At 45.0% G+C, this 18,733-nt stretch overlaps 1 protein-coding gene across 1 annotated transcript; it reads left to right on the forward strand.

The window, feature by feature from the left end:
• Window positions 1-3,246: 3,246 nt before the first annotated feature.
• Window positions 3,247-9,847, forward strand: LOC113198741 (cytochrome P450 2A13-like). The gene is made up of 9 exons (XM_026411593.2): window positions 3,247-3,429; window positions 3,707-3,869; window positions 4,772-4,921; window positions 5,126-5,286; window positions 6,469-6,645; window positions 7,614-7,755; window positions 8,225-8,412; window positions 8,989-9,130; window positions 9,664-9,847. The coding sequence occupies exons 1-9, from the start codon at window positions 3,253-3,255 to the stop codon at window positions 9,843-9,845; spliced, it is 1,482 nt and encodes a 493-aa protein (XP_026267378.2). The 5' UTR covers window positions 3,247-3,252; the 3' UTR covers window positions 9,846-9,847.
• Window positions 9,848-18,733: the final 8,886 nt, after the last annotated feature.

Raw genomic sequence — 18,733 nt, forward strand, 5'->3', positions numbered from 1 at the left:
GCCTAACCTGGAGAATGTTCCGTGTGCAGTCGAGAAGAAGGTACATTCCACTACTGTCGTCCCAGGTCATTTCACCTGTCTGCCCTCTTGCAACATGACCTAGGAGGATGCTGGCTGAGGGAGGTCCTGGGTTAACTCTGGATAAGTCATTGCTCTTGGGAGTACACTGGGTACATTACTCTGCTAGGTTTCCTGTTTGGGGACAGATAATCTAGTCACAGATAAAGACAAGAAGAGAACATGCTATACATAGTAGAGAGACCCAGAAAACTTGCATTCTTTCACAATTGCCTTCTTTTCTAGAAGACTCTAGAAGGTGTAGTACAGACCTTTCTTCTTCTGAAATACTGGTGTCCATCAACTGTCCACGATACTTTGTAAAAGACTATGAAAACAGAATAATGTCAAATTTGAAAAAATGCTTAAAATTTACAATCCCAGTATTTTTTGAGCTAAGATTATTTGGTTTATATTTCATGAAGTGAAGGATCATTTAGTAAATGCCAACAGGCAGGTGGAAATCTATAAACCAAAAAACAGAAAGTAAGAGCTCTGACTGACCACATAAGTTTCAGAAAATGCAGGCACCTTTTCAAGGTAACAAAATACAGAAGGCATAAAGTTAGTATCCAAATGATATCTTTAGACTTTCTCATAACCTTATTTTTACCCATAAAACCAGAACAAGATCCATTATGCAGAATGGGAAACTGAGGCCTAGCAAGAGGAAGGGACATTCCTGGGTTCACAAGTAGCTCACTCAAGAAGCCTGTCCCAAAACTCTGCCAACAGATATGTGTCTCTCCATGTGACAACAGACACTGATCCCTCACTTCATGTTTCAGAGACATCAGCAAGGACAAACACATCACCTCTGCTTCCCCAGTACTTCTCCCATTCTCAGCCTATGCAACCACTTGTGGGTGGCTTACTGGAGACTGTCTGAATCCAGAGCCCTTCCTAATGCCACTTTCATGGAGTATCAAATTGTTCAAACATCATCCTCCTTCCTATTCAAGAAGGAAAAAGGACAGAACCCAGGTGCAGGCTAGTGATCCGTATTATGAGGTTTGATATCTGCCAAGCTTGGGTTAATATTCTTCCCCACCTTTTCCACCTCCAAGCTCAACAAACAACTCCCCTCTCTATGCTTTTTCCTCTGACCCTTGTCCCTCCCCATTGGTCTCAGAGAACAGGAGCCAAGAATACTTTGTGCAAGACGATAGTACTGAAAGTGCTGAACTCGCCCATTTCCACTTGTTCAAAGTTAGAAGCTCCCGGGCAGCTCATAACCAGGAAGGTCCACTATCAGACCCTATCAAGTGTCAACCTAGGGCAACTCCCAGGGTAAAACTGAGGTCAATCTCAAGCCCCCAAATGACCAATCTCATAGTCAACCTAATGCTTATGTCAGTACATGCTGGTTCCAACCTCAGAGCTACAGGGTGCCATCTTACATTTTCCTGAACGCAATCTCAATGGCTGCCTGAACCAGCTTTATAACCATCTTGGCACTAAAGGTGCAGTGACAACTTCTTTTCCAACCTAGTATATACTAGGGAGAAACCTAGTGCCACCCTAATGCCTTCCCTCAATGGGCCCACCTTATGCAGATATCAGTATAATCAGTATAATCCCACTGTTCACTGATGGTGCCAATATCAAAATGCACATGCTACTAAATTTGGTCCCCATGTGGCCACCAGGGTGGGCTAAGCCAGGTAATAAAGGGAGAAGGGAAAACCACTAAAATCCAAGCTCCCTCCCTTATTACCTCAGTGAGGTTGATAATGAACCAGTCCATCATCACAAAGATTGGAAAAAAAAAAAACTCATGCACACAGAGACTTAGTCTTCCGGGAAAACCAAAACCTCAACAAAGGAAAACTGTCCTTTCTTTTAAACCAGAATTTCAAGGGAAGGACAGTAGGGCCACTCATCCTTTCTCTGCTCATACCCTCAGCATCCTAGAATCCACCTCTATTCACCACACTGAAGTTTACCAAAACCTCTCTGGCTACAGTACCCTCTGTTGGCTAATAACAGTCCATGAGAAGCCAGGAACCATCCCTAAAGGACACTTAACACAACCTAGGTACTACCTTTTCTGCCCAAGTGTTCCCTTTCCACTGGTGGGACACCAATTCCCAGAAAGGGGAAACGGAAGGCAGAGTAGGACAACAGGCATAAGGCCATTTGCCTAAGGGCTTCTCATGGATGTAGGCCCTGCTCACCTTCTCAGCTCTGTCTTCAGTACACACGTGTAAAAAGGGAAACATTACTAATAATGATAACAGTAATAGAAATTATTGAATAAAACTATTAAGCTTCTGTAAGTATCTGGGTAGGAATCCAGCGGGTATTTTCATTAAACAGAACCCATGGAACATCAGGGTTTCCCACCGTATTCTTCGTGGTTATTACTATTTCTCAAGGCCTGGCCAGAGTCCCTCTCTAACTGTGACTCCGAGTTACTCTTCTATAGCTCTATAAAAAGTTCCACTGATAATGTGACTCTGATATTCTACCCCTTTCCCAGCAGCAGATGGGCTTGAAACTGGAGATTGGAGGACCTCAATTCTGCCCATCCTGGCCTCACCTCGAGGTTCCATGAAGAGGCTGGGCATCAAGAGCACAGGAATAAAGCCAGTGGGTCAAGACCTGGGCTCAGGCGCTCACTACAGTTTCCTGCTGGGCTTTGTACATAGGACCTCTATATCCACAGCTCTAGGTCTCTTTCACTCCAAATTCTCAAATCTATAACCCTGGAATCTCCATTCCTGAGTTCCTGAAGCTATGTCCCTCCTCACTGTAGGACCCCAAGTCCACAGCCACACATTCTATCTCATTCCAATGAAATCTAGGACTTCTTTGAATTTTATCACAGACTCCAAAATCTATATCAGGCCCTTTCTCAATCTGGGAATCCAAATACAAAGCTCAGGTACTCAACCACATAAATATTCCAATGGAGCAGAATTCTCACGTCCATAAATCCACACTCTTTAGGCACCTCTTCAAGTGCTACAATTCAGCCTGGAGTCCCATTGACTATGAGTCTTCCCTTAATTCCCCCTCCTCCTTCCTGGCCATGGGTATTGCAACATAGGCAGGATGCATGTTGGGAGATAGCACTAGGAACTAAAATGAAGCAATTATATAAACAAGTGCAAAGGCCACCCTTTTATCTCTGGGAGTATAAAGGCAAACCATCACAGCCATCAACACCTGCCTATCATCCTCACTGCCACCATGCTGACCTCAGAGATCCTTCTGGTGGCTTTGCTGGCCTGCCTGAGCATGGTGCTGTTCAAGTTGGTCTCACAGAGGAGTCTGCAGCGGAAGCTGCCTCCAGGACCCACTCCACTGCCCTTCATCGGGAACTACCTGCAGCTGGACACAAACCAGATGTACAACTGCCTCATGAAGGTGCCACCAGCCAGGGAAATGAGTAGAATGACATGGGCATGGGACCTCCCCAGTTTTTCTTGGGCTTTGTGTCAGAGGATTGACCGTGATGAGTCAGAGTCTTAGAAGGGGGGTTATTTAAAGGTTCAGCAACCAGTTCCTAGCCAGAAAAGACTAGATCTTAGGATTTCACCTAGACTATCAGAACTTGGGAGAAACACATCCCAGACTCTGATTTCTGGGTCCTAGACAAATTCAGGTCATGACTCTTGTAACCATTCCCACCTACCCTGATCAGATGAGCAAACACTATGGCCCTGTGTTCAAGATCCACCTGGGGACTCGCCGGGTCGTGGTGTTGTGTGGATACGATGCAGTAAAGGAGGCGCTGGTGGATCAGGCTGAGGAGTTCAGTGGGCGAGGCCAGCAGGCCACCTATGACCACCTCTTCAAAGGTTATGGTAAGTGGGACAGCACATAGGGGAAGGTGGCCAGGTAAACTTGGTGGCCTCAGTTCCCTCCTTTACTTGCCAGCCCCTCAAGACTATGGGAAGCCCTTTGCTGATCTTCTCTCTGCATCTTTATCCATCACTGCCTCTCCTGTGTGGGACTATGGGCTGTTCTAAACTTTCTGGGTCCTAATTTCCCGTCCCCCTCTCTGTCCCGCTCTCCCTAACATCTCTCTCTCTCTCTCTCTCTCTCTCTCTCTCTCTCTCTCTCTCTCTCTCTCTCTGGCTCTGCCTCCTCCCTCAGTGTCTTCTTTCCTGCATTGATCCCTCCGTAGAACCTTGTGAGAGTCCCCCATTGGGGTCCTGCTCCTCGGACTTTATCTGATCCTTTGTCATCCTCAGCTTCTGTGCTTCCCCGGGACTCTTTTTCTATCCCTCTGTTTCTTTCTTCTCCCTCTATCAGAACCTCACACCATGTCTTTCAAAGTCCCCATGCCTCCATCTCCATGCAGCAATCTTTCCTTTCTCCTGACACTTGTGCGTTTTTCCTCCTATTTTTCATCCTTCTGCAGTTCAGCTTTATATCCACCTCCAGGTCTTGACTCTCTCCTCTGTCCTTCCTCTGACACTGTCCCTTCTCTCTCTCTTTCCTTGCCTCCATTAGACTGTCCCTGTATCTCCCTTTCTCAGGATACATCTGTCTTCCCTCCCTCTGACTATCTTCTTCAGAAAGTCTTCTTCCAACTCAGCCTCCTCTTTCTGGAAGTATCTGGCACTGCTCTGAGTTTGTAAATCTTAATGCTGTCCCATGCTCGCTGTAGATTCAACTTGGTTCCACTGCTTCCTCTCAGGAGCTCCTCAGGAATTGGTCATGGTTCCTCCAGCCTCTCTCCTCCCTCTGTTCACTTCCACAGGTGTGGCATTTGGCAATGGAGAGCGTGGGAAACAACTCAGGCGCTTCTCCATCACCACACTGCGGGACTTTGGTGTGGGCAAGCGGGGTATTGAGGAACGCATCCAGGAGGAGGCGGGCTTCCTCATCGAGGCCCTGCGAGGCACACATGGTGAGCAAGGGGCCGAGAGTGACTGGGAAGGAGAAAGAAAACACCCAATGCAAAAGACCTGTGGGTTGTGCTTTGGAATGGTGATAACATGTGGGAGTTAGTGCATTGCTGCAGTGCCCTACTTGAATCCTCAGACTGGCATCTCACCACCCAGTTGACTCTCTCCCAATCCCACTCTCTCCCCTACCCTGCCCCACCTCACAGGCGCCTTCATTGATATCACCTTCTACTTGAGCAAAACAGTTGCCAACGTTATTAGTTCCATTGTCTTTGGAGATCGCTTCGACTATGAGGACAAAGAGTTACTGTCACTGCTGCAGATGATGGGGCGAATCAACAAATTTGCAGCTTCTCCCACGGGGCAGGTGACCTATTCCAGTTTTGCCCTACCAGGCCCCTACTAAAATCTCCCACACCTGGCAAAAGGTTCCCCAAATCCCCATATTTTTCCACACAAGGCCCCTCTAAACCAGGCCACACTCCTGGGCAACTGCACAGTGGCACAAGAGCCCAGGACTCATGTCCAATACCTAGTCTCCAAGGTCACCTGGATATCTCAGCAGATACCCCACAACACCATCTGCAGGCAAGATAAATGCCTCCACTCAGCTTTCAGCTGAGCAGGTGTTCCCACCCAACGTACCTGAACATCTAACAGTTGATCTCTGTCTATTGCTTCTAAATTTCTTCACACCTGAAGAAGTGACCACCTCAGCCACCTTCCAAATACTTGAACACCACACCTGGTACTGCAAAGTGCAGGATGCCAAAATCATTTGACCTCTGCACATCTGCCCCAAACCAGCCTACTGGAATATCTAGATTAGTGTTCCCAACACAAGCCACTTAAATACATTAACTACCTGGCACCTCAATCAAGACGAACACAAAAATATCTACTCAGGTTGTTCCCAAAACACCTAATAAGTGTTCTGCAAATCAGCCCACTCACACACCCTACTGAGGTACCCCCTAGGAAGCCCCAAGTGCACCTAAACACATAAACAGATCTCCCTCCCACTCTGTACCTGAACTACAGCCACACTTCAATGCCTGAACACCATTACACAACCCCCACATGAAATCCAATAAATATCTAGAAAACTGACCATAACTTAGTCTACCTGATTATATAAACACCTACACAGGCAGTGCCCTGTTGTACTCCACCTGAACAGCTCAACATCCTGAATTCCCCCACTCCCAAATCACTTGACCATCTTGACACCTACAGGTGTGTAACAAACCGTCTTCACCTGAATGGGTGAAATTGCATGGAAGCCCACATCCACCTCACCTAAATTCTTTTTTGGGGGGCAGGGGGGAGGGTACCAGGGAATAAATTCTTAGAGTCCTTCACATTTAACCGACATATAAAATTATGTACATGCTTCCATTCCACCTCACTACGCACATAAGACACAGACAGATGCCCTGAGCCCACTATCTTCATGCGCTAAGACACGTCCCACTCTCATTGGGTTCGGCCCACTGAGAGCTCTCAATCCATCTCTCTTCCCCCCTTGTATCTCTCTTCCCGTTTCCAGCTCTTTGACATATTCCACTCAGTGATGAAGCACCTGCCAGGACCACAGCAACACGTCTTTAAGGACATGCAGGGACTTGAGGACTTCATAGCCAAGAAGGTGGAGCAGAACCAGCGCACTCTGGACCCCAACTCCCCGCGGGACTTCATCGACTCCTTTCTCATCCGCATGAAGGAGGTGCAGTCAGCAGCCAGGGTGGGGAGGTCCACAGTCAAACAGAGGCCAATCAGGATGGGGAGAGGGGGAGAACAGAAGCCTACTCACATTACCCCCTGTCATACTAATCCTTAAAATTCAGACCACAACTAATCATCACTGTCTCATCTACTGAGCCCTGACTGAAGCCAAGACGAGGGCAGAGACAAAACAAAGAGCAGCGAGCTCTACAACACGCCGTGTGCCTGGAACCACCCCAGTGCTTGACATTGTCCACATACTTAGCACCCATGTGCTTTCTTAAACAAGGTCCTATTATGACCCTAAGATTGTAAATGACTGCACAAGTGGCTTGTCTGTGATCCCTAGCTCAAATCCACGTCTCTGATTCTAAGGCTGGAGCAGCTAAGCACCAGACTCTCTAAATGTTCCTACCCCCATCATCAGGTGCACCTGTATGAACAGGTGACCTGGCTTTACTGTATGACATCGGAGGACTCCCACTCCCATTTGGATGTCAGACTCCCATCGATGCAGAAAGGAGATGAGCCTTTATGCAGTCTTAAATTCAAAGAGTCAGGGAGGGGATTCCTCCAAAGAAACTACAACATATCTGGGAAAGAAGTAGGATGATCTGGCTTAAAATTCTGTGTCTGCTTCAGAAAATATATCTCTGTCTCTGACCACCCTGTCTTGACATCCCTGCCCATCCTCCTCACAGTCTATCCCTCTTTCTAAATATTTCTGCAATTTAAATAAGTGAAAGCCAAGCTGAAAACAGATTGTCAGCCAGGCAAATAGCACCAAAAGAGCATGTCAGGCAGAACCAGCAGCCTGGGAAGAGGCCTGGGAACTGAAGAACCTGCAGATCTAGGTCCCGTCTTCCCACCTCGAGGTCTGGACCTAACAGAGGCAGATCTAAGGAGAAAACCCAGACAGCCCCCAAGGGCATGATAAATGGACTCAGCATGAAGCCTCTCACCCTGCAGGAAAGGAATAACCCCAACACGGAGTTCTACATGAAGAATCTAATAATGACAACACTGGGCCTCTTCTTTGCTGGATCTGAGACTGTCAGTTCAACCTTACGCTTTGGCTTCCTGCTACTCCTGAAGCACCCCGATGTTGTGGGTAAAGTTGGGATGCACAGGGAAATGGGGACCCACATACCTTTCCAACACCTCTGAGCCCAACACAATGACCCCACTTCTCCCAGGTCCAAGGAACCTCAGACTCAACCTGCTATGCAATAGCTATATAGGGTGCTATTAAGCTGACAGAAATGAACAGAGTCTCACTTCCTCTGAAAACACTAAAAGTGTCTGAACCATTGGGTAAATGGCTCCTCTGCTGAGCATACAAGTGCCAGATTCCAACCTCCAGGGTCTCCTGGACTCCTCCCTTTGCTTCCCCTATGATTCTAGAATTAACAAGTTAACAGGGCCATTGGCCAAAATTTTCATATGACAAACATCTGTTTTCAATTGTCCACATGCATGTCATACATAGATATGTGCCATGTATCCAGATTTACATGTTAGGACTAGCATCCTACTCTGAGGCCCCTGGATAGCTAAACATATTCTCTCTTCTCTCCCAGCCAAAGTCCATGAGGAGATTGACCGGGTGATTGGCAGGAACCGACAGCCCAAGTTTGAGGATCGTACCAACATGCCCTACACAGAGGCTGTGATCCATGAGATCCAAAGATTTGCAAATTTTGCCCCCATGGGTGTGGCTCGCAAGGTCACCAAGGACACCATATTTCGAGACTTCCTCCTCCCAAAGGTGCTGCTCTTCCCAGCCTAATGGGACCTGCAACCCACTCCCTGGGGCCCCAGAACTCCCTTTCTATTGAAAGCTTTCCATTCTCTGTCCCCATCACAAAGAATTCCTCAACCACCTTCTACCTTCAGTCTTCCTACCCAGGGTCTCCTGCTTCCAGTGACTCCCATAGACTTAATGCCTCCAGAGATTCACTACAGTCCCCCAATTTTTTGTCTGAGGGCACATGAATCTCCTAGTACCCCCAACCTCCTTCCTTGAGAGACACAGGCTGAGTATGCCCCAACCACCTTCTCTGGGACATAGACCCAGAATCTCCCACTCAGCCCATCTCAGTGAATATGAGCCACTAAGTCCCCCAAATTTCCCAAACCAGGAGACACAGAGTACACCTTCCCTGAATGTCCTGACTCAGAGACATCAACCTCATGTCTCCCAAAGCTCCTGCCACAGAACCTCATCTCCCTCACCTCCACTTCCCTTCACCCCCGCACTCTGATTCCCCTGCTTATGTTTCTGTGCCCTCAGTGCTCTCATCCCTGAACCCTCTGATAAAGTCCCCTTCCTCTCCCTGCCAAGGGCACTGAAGTGTTCCCTATGCTGGGCTCCCTGCTCAATGACCCCAAGTTCTTCTCCACACCTGACGACTTCAACCCCCAGCACTTCCTGGATGACAAGCGACAGCTGAAGAAGATTGATGCTGACGTGCCCTTTTCCATGGGTAAGAGACCAGGGGCTCACACCCGCATAGGCTCCCTCATCCCAGCTCCTCTCCCAGTGCAGCCTAGGGTCTTCCTCCAGCTGGGAAGTCCCTCTTTGAACTACCCTCTAGTCAGACAGTTATACTCCCCAGAACTCCCCAGCACCAAGGATCTGCGCCAAGACCAGAAGGAAGAGATCATCTAGCCCCTTTATGAGATGGGGAAAATAAAGACTCAGAGTAAGTCAGAGTACTTTCCAGGAACACACAAGAAAATCTTCAGACTCTTGGAAGGAAAATGACAGCATAGCAGCCATATTTGAGGATGTAACTGGGGGAAGGGGCACTTAAACTTCCCAGTGCTGTAATCCGGCATGGATCATCTCACCTCACGTACCAGAGAAACCGAGGCTCAGAGAAGATTAGAGCCCTTCCTGAAAGTCTCTGGGGCCACTGTACTGCTACTCTACTGTACTGCTACGCAGGGATCTGGTACTGGGGTGAGGCTACAGAGAGTTGGCTTCACCTCAGCCCCTCCCTCCTCTCCTCTTCAGGAAAGCGGTATTGCTTGGGAGAAGGCCTGGCTAGAATGGAGCTCTTTCTCTTCCTCACCACCATCTTGCAGAACTTCTGCTTCAAGACCCCGAAAGCACCCCAAGACTTAGATGTGTCGGCTAAGTCCTTGGGCTTTACCAGGATCCTAACAAATTACACCATAGCCTTCCTGCCCCGCTGAGTCTGTGCTTTGCAGGGGCTTGGGGGGAGGGGAGGGGCCAGGGGCGGGACCAGTAGGAGGGGCAGGGCTAAGAAAACTGGTGAGAAAGCAGAGGAAAGAAGAGGTCAGATGGACAGGAGGAGAAGGAAAGGCACAGATTATTCATCTTGATCAAGATAGATCCTTAAAAGCTGGGATGCGCTGTGGACAACACCAATAATAGTAACAGCTATGATTGGGCAAGAATTCTGTCAGCTGTGCTAAAAACATCACATCCTCTCCCCATGCATGTTCTTTCCCATTTTACAGGTGACACAACTGAGGCTTAGGAAGTTAGAGGTATTCACTCAGGTGAGTCTCATAGAACATACATGTCCAGCAAGTACTTGAACACAGATCTATGCCAGACATCCTTTGGCAGACTCTAAAATGTCACCTCTTCCCCCAATAAAATCACAGCAAGAACATAGTACATTATCACACAGGCAGAACAGACATTTCTGGGGGTTTTCAGAGCCCTGGAGGCAGCTAATCTGGCTTCACCACACACTTGCCCTCGCTTGCTCACTGTGCACACAAAGGGCATCAAAGTTCTTGCCCTCCATCAGGTAAAGCTATCGTGTCTGACTCAGATAGTTTAGAGAAAGTTTCTCTAAACTATCTGAGACAGACACGATGGGACATGTTAACAAGTCAGTGTCAAGAGTCAACAATAAAGCTCTTAATTATCTGTGTGAGGGAGAAAAAACACTTTCAGAGAGGGCTTAGAGGACACTGAATCAGAATGTAGCCATGAGTATGTGTGTGTTCATGCACAGGCCACGTGAAAGAGTGTAACTGAATGCTCTTCTCAGGGTAAGCATGAACCTGTATTCTACCATGAGTTTCTGAAGGTGGGTCTCTTTCTGACTGATTGGAACCCACTTTAAGACTCAGCTAAGAGCTTCACAATTTCCAGCCTGCTTTCAAATGAGTTAGTGCCAATCCCCTTAGAAGTGAGATCCTTCAGGTTGTCTTCTATCATAGAACATACATGTCCAGGGAGTACTTGAACACAGATCTATCTAAGTGGAAGCCTCTTAGAGAGGCAAAGGGGGAAGAGAGTGGGATCTCATGAAAAGAGAAGGAGGCCAGTAGAGAAGAGACCAGGCAAGGGTGGGAAAGGATGGAAAGGAGAGGTCTGGGGAACTGAATTGAACAAATTATATGATTGTATTGTGTATATGAACAAATATGTAACAATGAATTCTAATATTATGTATGATTTTAATGCACCAATAAAAAGAAAAAAGAATAGAGGAAGAGATCAAGGGGAGAAAGGAGGGGAGGGAAAAGGAAGTACTGGGGAATGAAATGGAACATATTATGTGCACGTACAAATATGTCACAATGACCCCCACTACTATGTATAATTAAAATACGCCAGAAAAAAATATAAAGAAAGTGAGATTCTTGAGCATCGTACAATCTGAACAGATGTATACAACAGCCTGGGAATTCTGTTTCTTAAACTAAAAGCTACATATACCTGCAGCTGACCCACACACAGAAACAGTAAATTCACCCTATTTTGGGCCCATGATTGAGATCAAGTGAAGGGAACCCTATAAGTTTTGTAAAAGGCTATGAAATTCATATTTATCAATTTCTGTTATCTGTGTCTTGCAACTTGGGTACCACAAATGGACTGCTTCCTGCTCTCTGAGATGGGGATGAGGATAAACCCTTAGAGTCACACTCTTTATTGTCACCTACATGTTAACAAGTCATTGTCAAAAGTCAAATAATATCCATCCACGTGCATGTCCCCTTTCCCAAAACTTCCACTCAGGCAGTCTTAGAACTGTGTGGTAACTGAACTGTCATAGCCTAAAACTTCTGAATCTAGAATTCAGAATTTTGGAACCTCAGTTTCTCAGAAATTTAGATTCAGAATCTTTAGATCACTGGTTCTTGAAGCTCTTGGTGATCATAATTTTTATGAGCACCCGCCTTGCACACATCTTTGGGAAACATATTCCAAGCACCTCTGTAGTAGCACACTTCAGTCCTCCCTGCTGAATATTCTTCTGAGAAAGAGTCAAGGGAGGCAGGAGGAACTGGAGCTAGCTGGCTCCTGCCCATGAGACACACCTCCAGGAAACAGAGAGTGGCTGGCAAGTTTTTGTGTTGTGAGGAAGAAGGAAAGGAACAACTCCCAGAATCCTCAAACTTCCACCTGGAATAAGAAAGCAGGAGTCATCAGGGCATTACCAGGGGTACTGAGAGAGGTCACATTCTAGTCACCAGCACCCAGTTCACAGTGTCCAAACAGGACACTCTCAGCTCTGGCGCTCTGGAAGGGCCAACCCCCCAACTGTGCTAGGACTGAGATGGAAACAGAAACCCTGGATTCTGGTCCAGGGTTTGGGGCCAACTTCATGGGTCTTCTTGAGCTTTTCTGTGGCCTTACTTCTCATTTGCATTCTTCCTCACAGGAGTGAAGGGAAGGTTGAAACAGTGCTGGGCAGTTCTAAAATCTCCATGGCTGCAAGAATATGAGAGTGGGGGAGAGGGTCTGTACACTGGGGGCTGGGACTTGAACATGTTTTTGAAGGGAACAAATTTCAACCCATAACTCCATTTATGCATGAACACATTCAACCTGTAAACCAGCCTACATGGTGAGTTTTTCATGAACCCACATTAAAAATGAGCCCACTAACTAAGAATGTTTAAGAAATCTGCCCAAAGTCACACTACTACAACATGACAAAGGACAGATGTGGATGCAGGACAGTTCTAGTTTGCCTCTTGAACTTTCAGAGATGAATCAGATGGTGAGATTCACTGGGGTAGAACTCTGGGGGAGAGACAAATTTTTTAAATATTTTTTAGATGTCAATGAATATTTTATTTACTTATATGAGGTGCTGAGACTCCAACCCAGTGCCTCGCACATGCTAGGCAAGCACTCTACCACTGAGCCACAACCCTAGCCCCAGGAGGGCCAATTGTAAGGAGAAAGTTTTCTGAGGAAAAATGAGAGAAGGATGGTAATTTAGTTTCACATTGTCCCTGACCCAAACTCATAACTGTCACTTGTGGCAGCATCCAAGACTCATCCAAATCCATGGGAAAGTGAGAGTCTTTCCAAGAAATGATACAGAAATGACTGAACATGTGAAAAAAAAAATCTAGATCCAGACCTTAAAATTTCAGAAAACTTCCTCTAAATGTATCATAGAACTAACTGCAAAATGTAAAACTATAAAGTTCCTTGGAAATCCAGGTGACTTTAGTTTGGTGAAAAGTGCGACACATGAAAAAAAATCAATAAATTGAGTTTAATTGAAATTTAAATCTTCTGCCCTGTGAAATACACTGCCAAATGAGTTAAAATAGAACTACACACTGTAAGAACATATTTTCAAGTACATTTCTAAAGTAGGACTTGTATCAGAGACACACAAACTCCTCAAACACAACCTTAAGTAATCAAAGCACACAACTACAAACGGATAAAAATGGGCAAAACAGAGTTTAAGAAGCGATTCAAGATGTGCAGCTTTCACCTGCTTCTTAATGAAGTGGAAGTTTTAAAAACAGTAGTGTAGTTATTTATTGAAGTGGGTGACCAGAGGAGAATGCTGGAACTCAATTGTTAACTGGCAGAGACTTGGAGAAACCCTGTCACTCTGTATTGTGGGATGGAGGCTGAAACAGAGCACCCCAGCACTGGTGTCATGGAGGTATGGCACAGTGAAGAGAAGGACCCTCCTCAGCCGAGTTAGAGCAGACACAGGGAGAATCCCAGTGAGCCCCAGAAGCACAGGATTTGGCATCCTGAGGAAGATAACCTAAACAGTTCCTAGACCTGAAAAATGAACTGGCTCTGGGGAAGTTCTCTAAACTTCCAGCAAATTCTTATGGTGCTGCAACAGAGAGCTTTTTTTTTTTGTACAGACATTATACAAATTGTTTTTGATCATTTTCATTCCTCATTAACTTCCTTTACCTTCCCCTCCTCCCTTTCTCGGATCCCTTTCTTCTACCCTACAGGTTTTCCTTCAGTTCTCATATGGTCCCTTCCCTACCACCACCACTTTTTTTGCCTTCTAACTTTCACATACAAGAGAAAACAGATGAACAGAAAACAGATGGCTTTTTAAGTTTAGCTTATTTCACTTAACATGATGTTCTAATCCTTCCATTTTCCTGCAAATGACATAATTTCATTCTTCTTTATGGCTGAATTAAACTCCACTGTGTATACACATCACATTTTCTTTATTCATTCATCTGTTGACAAACATTTAAGTTGATCCGTACTTTGTTGTGAATTAAGCTGTTTGTAGCAGCTCAATTCACAACAGACAAAGTACGGATCAACTTAAATGTATCACTTTAATTATTTTATTTAAAAACTGAAGAGTGGTAAAGCTGGGTCATATGGTGGTTCCCAGAGAGCCATCTTGTTACGAGTCCTATTGTTTGAGTTTACTGATCTGGGAACTAGAGGCCTTTGCATTTTTCTATCTCCAAGACCATGCTGCAGTATCACTCTTGGGCAGCTGCCCAAGAGAGTCAGTTTGGCCTAAGCGAAAGGCACTGCACAGACAGTGCCACTAAGAACTTTATACCTTGAGGAAACAGACTGATATGGAGAACAGAAGGCACTTCCCTAAAAAATTGGTGGTTTGGTGAGCAAACTATTGAAGCCCAGGGGCATGAGCAGTCATGGGTGATTTCACATGGGAACCAAATCTGGAAACACCAGACTCCAGAGCAGCAGATTGTGCAGATCCCACCTTCGCCCTTCCAACACCACTCCGTAGCCTCTCTCTATCCTCTGTGGCATCCAGAACATGCAAAGCTGGTGTTACAGCTGCCATCTGAGCAGCAAGCTCCAGCAAGAATTTAGGGGAGTTCTGCACTCCATGCTGCTCCACAAGCTGCAGAGTCGTTACACCCCATTTTCAGTGTGTGCAGCCCTAAAGCTCCAGAGAGAACTTTTACCTGAGGAGCTCTGCATTCCACCCTAGCTCATTCCAGCATGCAAATAGCTGAAAGGTAGCTATTTGCTCCAGCCAGAAATCACTTCCTCCAAGCACCTGGTGAGCACCACAAAAGAAAGTAGTGGAAGGAGAATAACCCTCAGTCTTTGCTCTGGACATGAGGCACACAGCCTAGTGGGGTGGAGACGGAAGCTTTGGATTGGCATCAGTTGCAAGCATCTACTCTTGCCACTCATTCAAGCACCTCAGCAGGAAGGGAATTTTAACTTATACTTCAATTTAAAGAATAGGGAGACACCAGGTGCAGTAGTGCCTACCTATAATTCTAGCAACTCAGGAGTCTGAGGCAGGAGGATTACCCAATAGAGGCCAACCTCAACAACTTAGTGAGGCCCTCAGCAACTTAGCAAAACTCTGCATCAAAATAAAAAACAAAGCTGGGGACAGAGCTACAAGGCAAAGCAACTCTGGGTTAAATTCCCAATACAAAAAAAGAAGTAGGAGGGATAAGTTCCTAGCTGATTACTGGTACCCAAGAGGGCATGGTTTTTGGGTGTTCTGAAGTCCTACTTCTGGACACTGAACCCCATAGCAATTATAGAGAAAAATAACCCAACTGTTATTGATACTACACTTGCAAGTGTCTCAGCATGTGAAGCACCACCCAAACTCCATATCTCATCACACATTGCTGACAAGACAGGAGTAGAGTGCCACAGAAGGGAAGATGTGACCCAGTCCCTGCATCTCCCTGTGAAACACTGGAGCTGCACTTGTGTCTAAACACAGGAGAAAAGCTTTAGGCATATCACCACAGCTGGACTAATCAATATCACAATTGCTTTCAAGTAACAGAGCAAATATCAACAGAGCCTGAAGAAACCCCCAACACTTGACATGGGCTTCCATTCCATCGTAGAAGAGGTCACTGAGTGTGGACACTACATACTCTGCTGTATACAACACACCTGCCTAAACTACCAGAGGGATTCCACTCTTGTGAGAACCACAGAAAAAGTGGATCTTTCTGTTGTCATCAGCTTAGTTTGCATTCATTGTCTTGCCTTATGCTTCATTCAGTACAGGAATCCAGTACAGTGACTCCTCCTATGTGGGAAGCTAGGTTTAGAAAAGAAACTTCCTACATCACTCCACAAAATCTCAGAGTGCTATAAGCAGGAGCCATCTTGAGAAGGGTCCATTGTAAGTGACTAAACTCCTCATGGGATGAGAAAACAAAAAAAAAAAAAATCACAATTCAGGGTCTTCGTAGCCACTCCACCACACTGACTTGGTGAGAGAGAGCGCTGTGATAGTCATAGCATGGGAGGGTGACACAAACCCAGTGAGAGGTTCAGGCAACAGGCAGCACGGGATGTGATAGGGAGGGAAATGAAGGGCACCGCAGGTGGTATCCTAACCCTCTGCCAGGAAGAGTGAGACTAGTGACGTGGTTTTGCCAAATCAGAAAACATCAAGACTGAGGCTGGCAAATTGCTTGGAAATCATACACCCATTGAAGAATTTGGGTGTTTAATTGTTCCCCCAAATCTTGGAAGCATTGTGGGGCTATACCACTGCTTGGGCATTTGCCGTGCCCCTGGGCACAGAGATGAGAGAATGTACCCACCTGGACAGTCCACATATCATCAAAGCTCAGTTCATGAAAGGGGCTCATTGTGATGGCTCCAACCTTTGCCATCTACCTGGATGCATATACAAAGAGCTTCAGGAGGAAGCTCTGGTGCAATCAATATTCCCTAACCTGCCTGGCAGGAAACGGAGCACAGCCTGCATATCACCCCAACTTGCTTGTTGTGAGCTGAGAAGAAACATGACAGGCTTCAGTTGCACCACCCTCTCCCCCTCCCATCCTTGATGGATTCCAACACCTGGAAAGAAGCTTATTCAGTCCAAGGACCTCTCCCAGGAGGATTTTTTTTTTTTTACTGTTTTTCCCCTTTGTCTATTCTAGCTACTATTGTGTTTTTTCTTGTTATTATTTCCTTGCTGATATTTTATACTCCTTTATTTTTATGCTTTAATTGGAGTTCTTCTCTTCTTTATCATACTTCTTTGTTTAAATTTTTTCTTCTTATTTCCCTTTGATTCATCTTTCTTACTATTCTCCCATTATTTTTAATTAATTTTATTTTTATTAATTATAAACTTGTAATTATCTTTCTTTTATACTATATGTTATTGGTACTGTGGTGGTGGTGGTTGCTGCTTGGTTTTTACTGTATGGCTGGCTTGCTTTTATGGTTTTATTATTTTCTTTTTTCTGAGTGATACTGAGGATCAAGCCTAGTACATTGAGCACATTGGGTGCAGGCTTCACTGCAGCTCAACTGCACCCTCAGCCCAGTTGAGCTTACTCCAGCCATGATTCAGTCTGGACTGAATCTTGGCAGATACTTCACCTTAAAAATAGGAGACACAAAAGCCCCCAGCTGATGACTCAGTCCCAAATAGTCATGGAAAGGGGGGCTGAAGTCATCCTTTGAACATTCACCACCCTAACCCACAGCAGAATGAAATAACACAGCTATTGTGAAAACCACACTTACAAGGGACCTCAGAGAGGTTACAATCCTACCCTTTCAGACCACACATTGCTGACAAGAATGGAGGACTAACCACAGAGGGTGTGTCCAATATGCTATTGTCTACAGCACTCCTGGCTAAAGTACCAGAGGGACGCCATTCTTATGAGACCTACAGAAAAAGCAGATCCATCAGTCTCTGACATAGCCAAAGAAGCCACAGTAGGACCATACTATGAAGTTATACTCTGAATTAAACTCAACACAATACAACAACTCAATCAATAAACCAGGACACATTATTAAGAGAAGACTGCTTCATAATAAAGCCCTCACATAAAAGAGAAGAGATATCCATCCCAAAAGATGCACAATTTTTACCATAGAAACACAAAAATATGAAAAAACAAGGTAACACATCATCCTCCAAAAGTTCATAACTCTCCAGTAACTAATTCCAAAGATATAGAAATTGATAAAATTCCAGACCAAAAAAAATCAGATGAGTGATTTTAAAATTTTTCAATGAATTCAAAGAGAATACAAATAAGTACCTGTACTAATTAAGGAAGAAAATGCAGAATATGAGAAACTCAATATAGAGATAGAGAATCTGAAAAAGAATCAAACAGAAATATTGGAAATAAAAGCACAATAAACCAAAAGGAAAGATAATAGTTGGAATTCTCAATAATAGAGTAGATCCAGCAGAAGAAAGAATATAAAGGCTTAAAACAATATTGATGAATTATCACATTCACACATAAAAAACAATGAATAAAACATATAAGATCTATGGCACACCATTAAAAGACCAAACTACATATGATTGGAATAGATGAGAAAAAAGAGTTATAGGCAAAAGGCACAGAAAACCTACTAAGTGATGTAATAGCAGAAATTTTCCCAAACCTTGAAAAAAGATATTCACATACAGGAGGTATTCAGAACCCCAAATAAACCTGACCATAAAAGAACTTTTCCACAACATTATAACTGAACTGCCAAAAGTACAAAGAAAGAATATTAACAACTTCAAGAGGGACATGCTAAACCACATATAAAGAGAAACTCATCAAAATAACAGCAGATGTATCAAAGGCCAGGAGGGCATGGAATGATGTACATCAGCCCTAAAAGAAAATAACTGTTGCAGGGCACAGTGACACACACCTGTAATCCCAGCAACAAGGAACACTGAGGCAGGAAAATCATAAGTTTGAGGCCAGCCTTGCAACGTAGTGAGACTCCATCTCAAAATAAAAGAAATAGAAGAAAAGGGAAATAATGGCCAATGTAGATTACCATATCCCCCAGGTATACTTCAGAATTGAAGGAGAAATGAAGACCTTCCAAGATAAGCATA

The sequence above is a fragment of the Urocitellus parryii genome, chromosome 15, assembly GCF_045843805.1.
Source record: "Urocitellus parryii isolate mUroPar1 chromosome 15, mUroPar1.hap1, whole genome shotgun sequence".
NCBI lineage: Eukaryota > Metazoa > Chordata > Mammalia > Rodentia > Sciuridae > Urocitellus > Urocitellus parryii.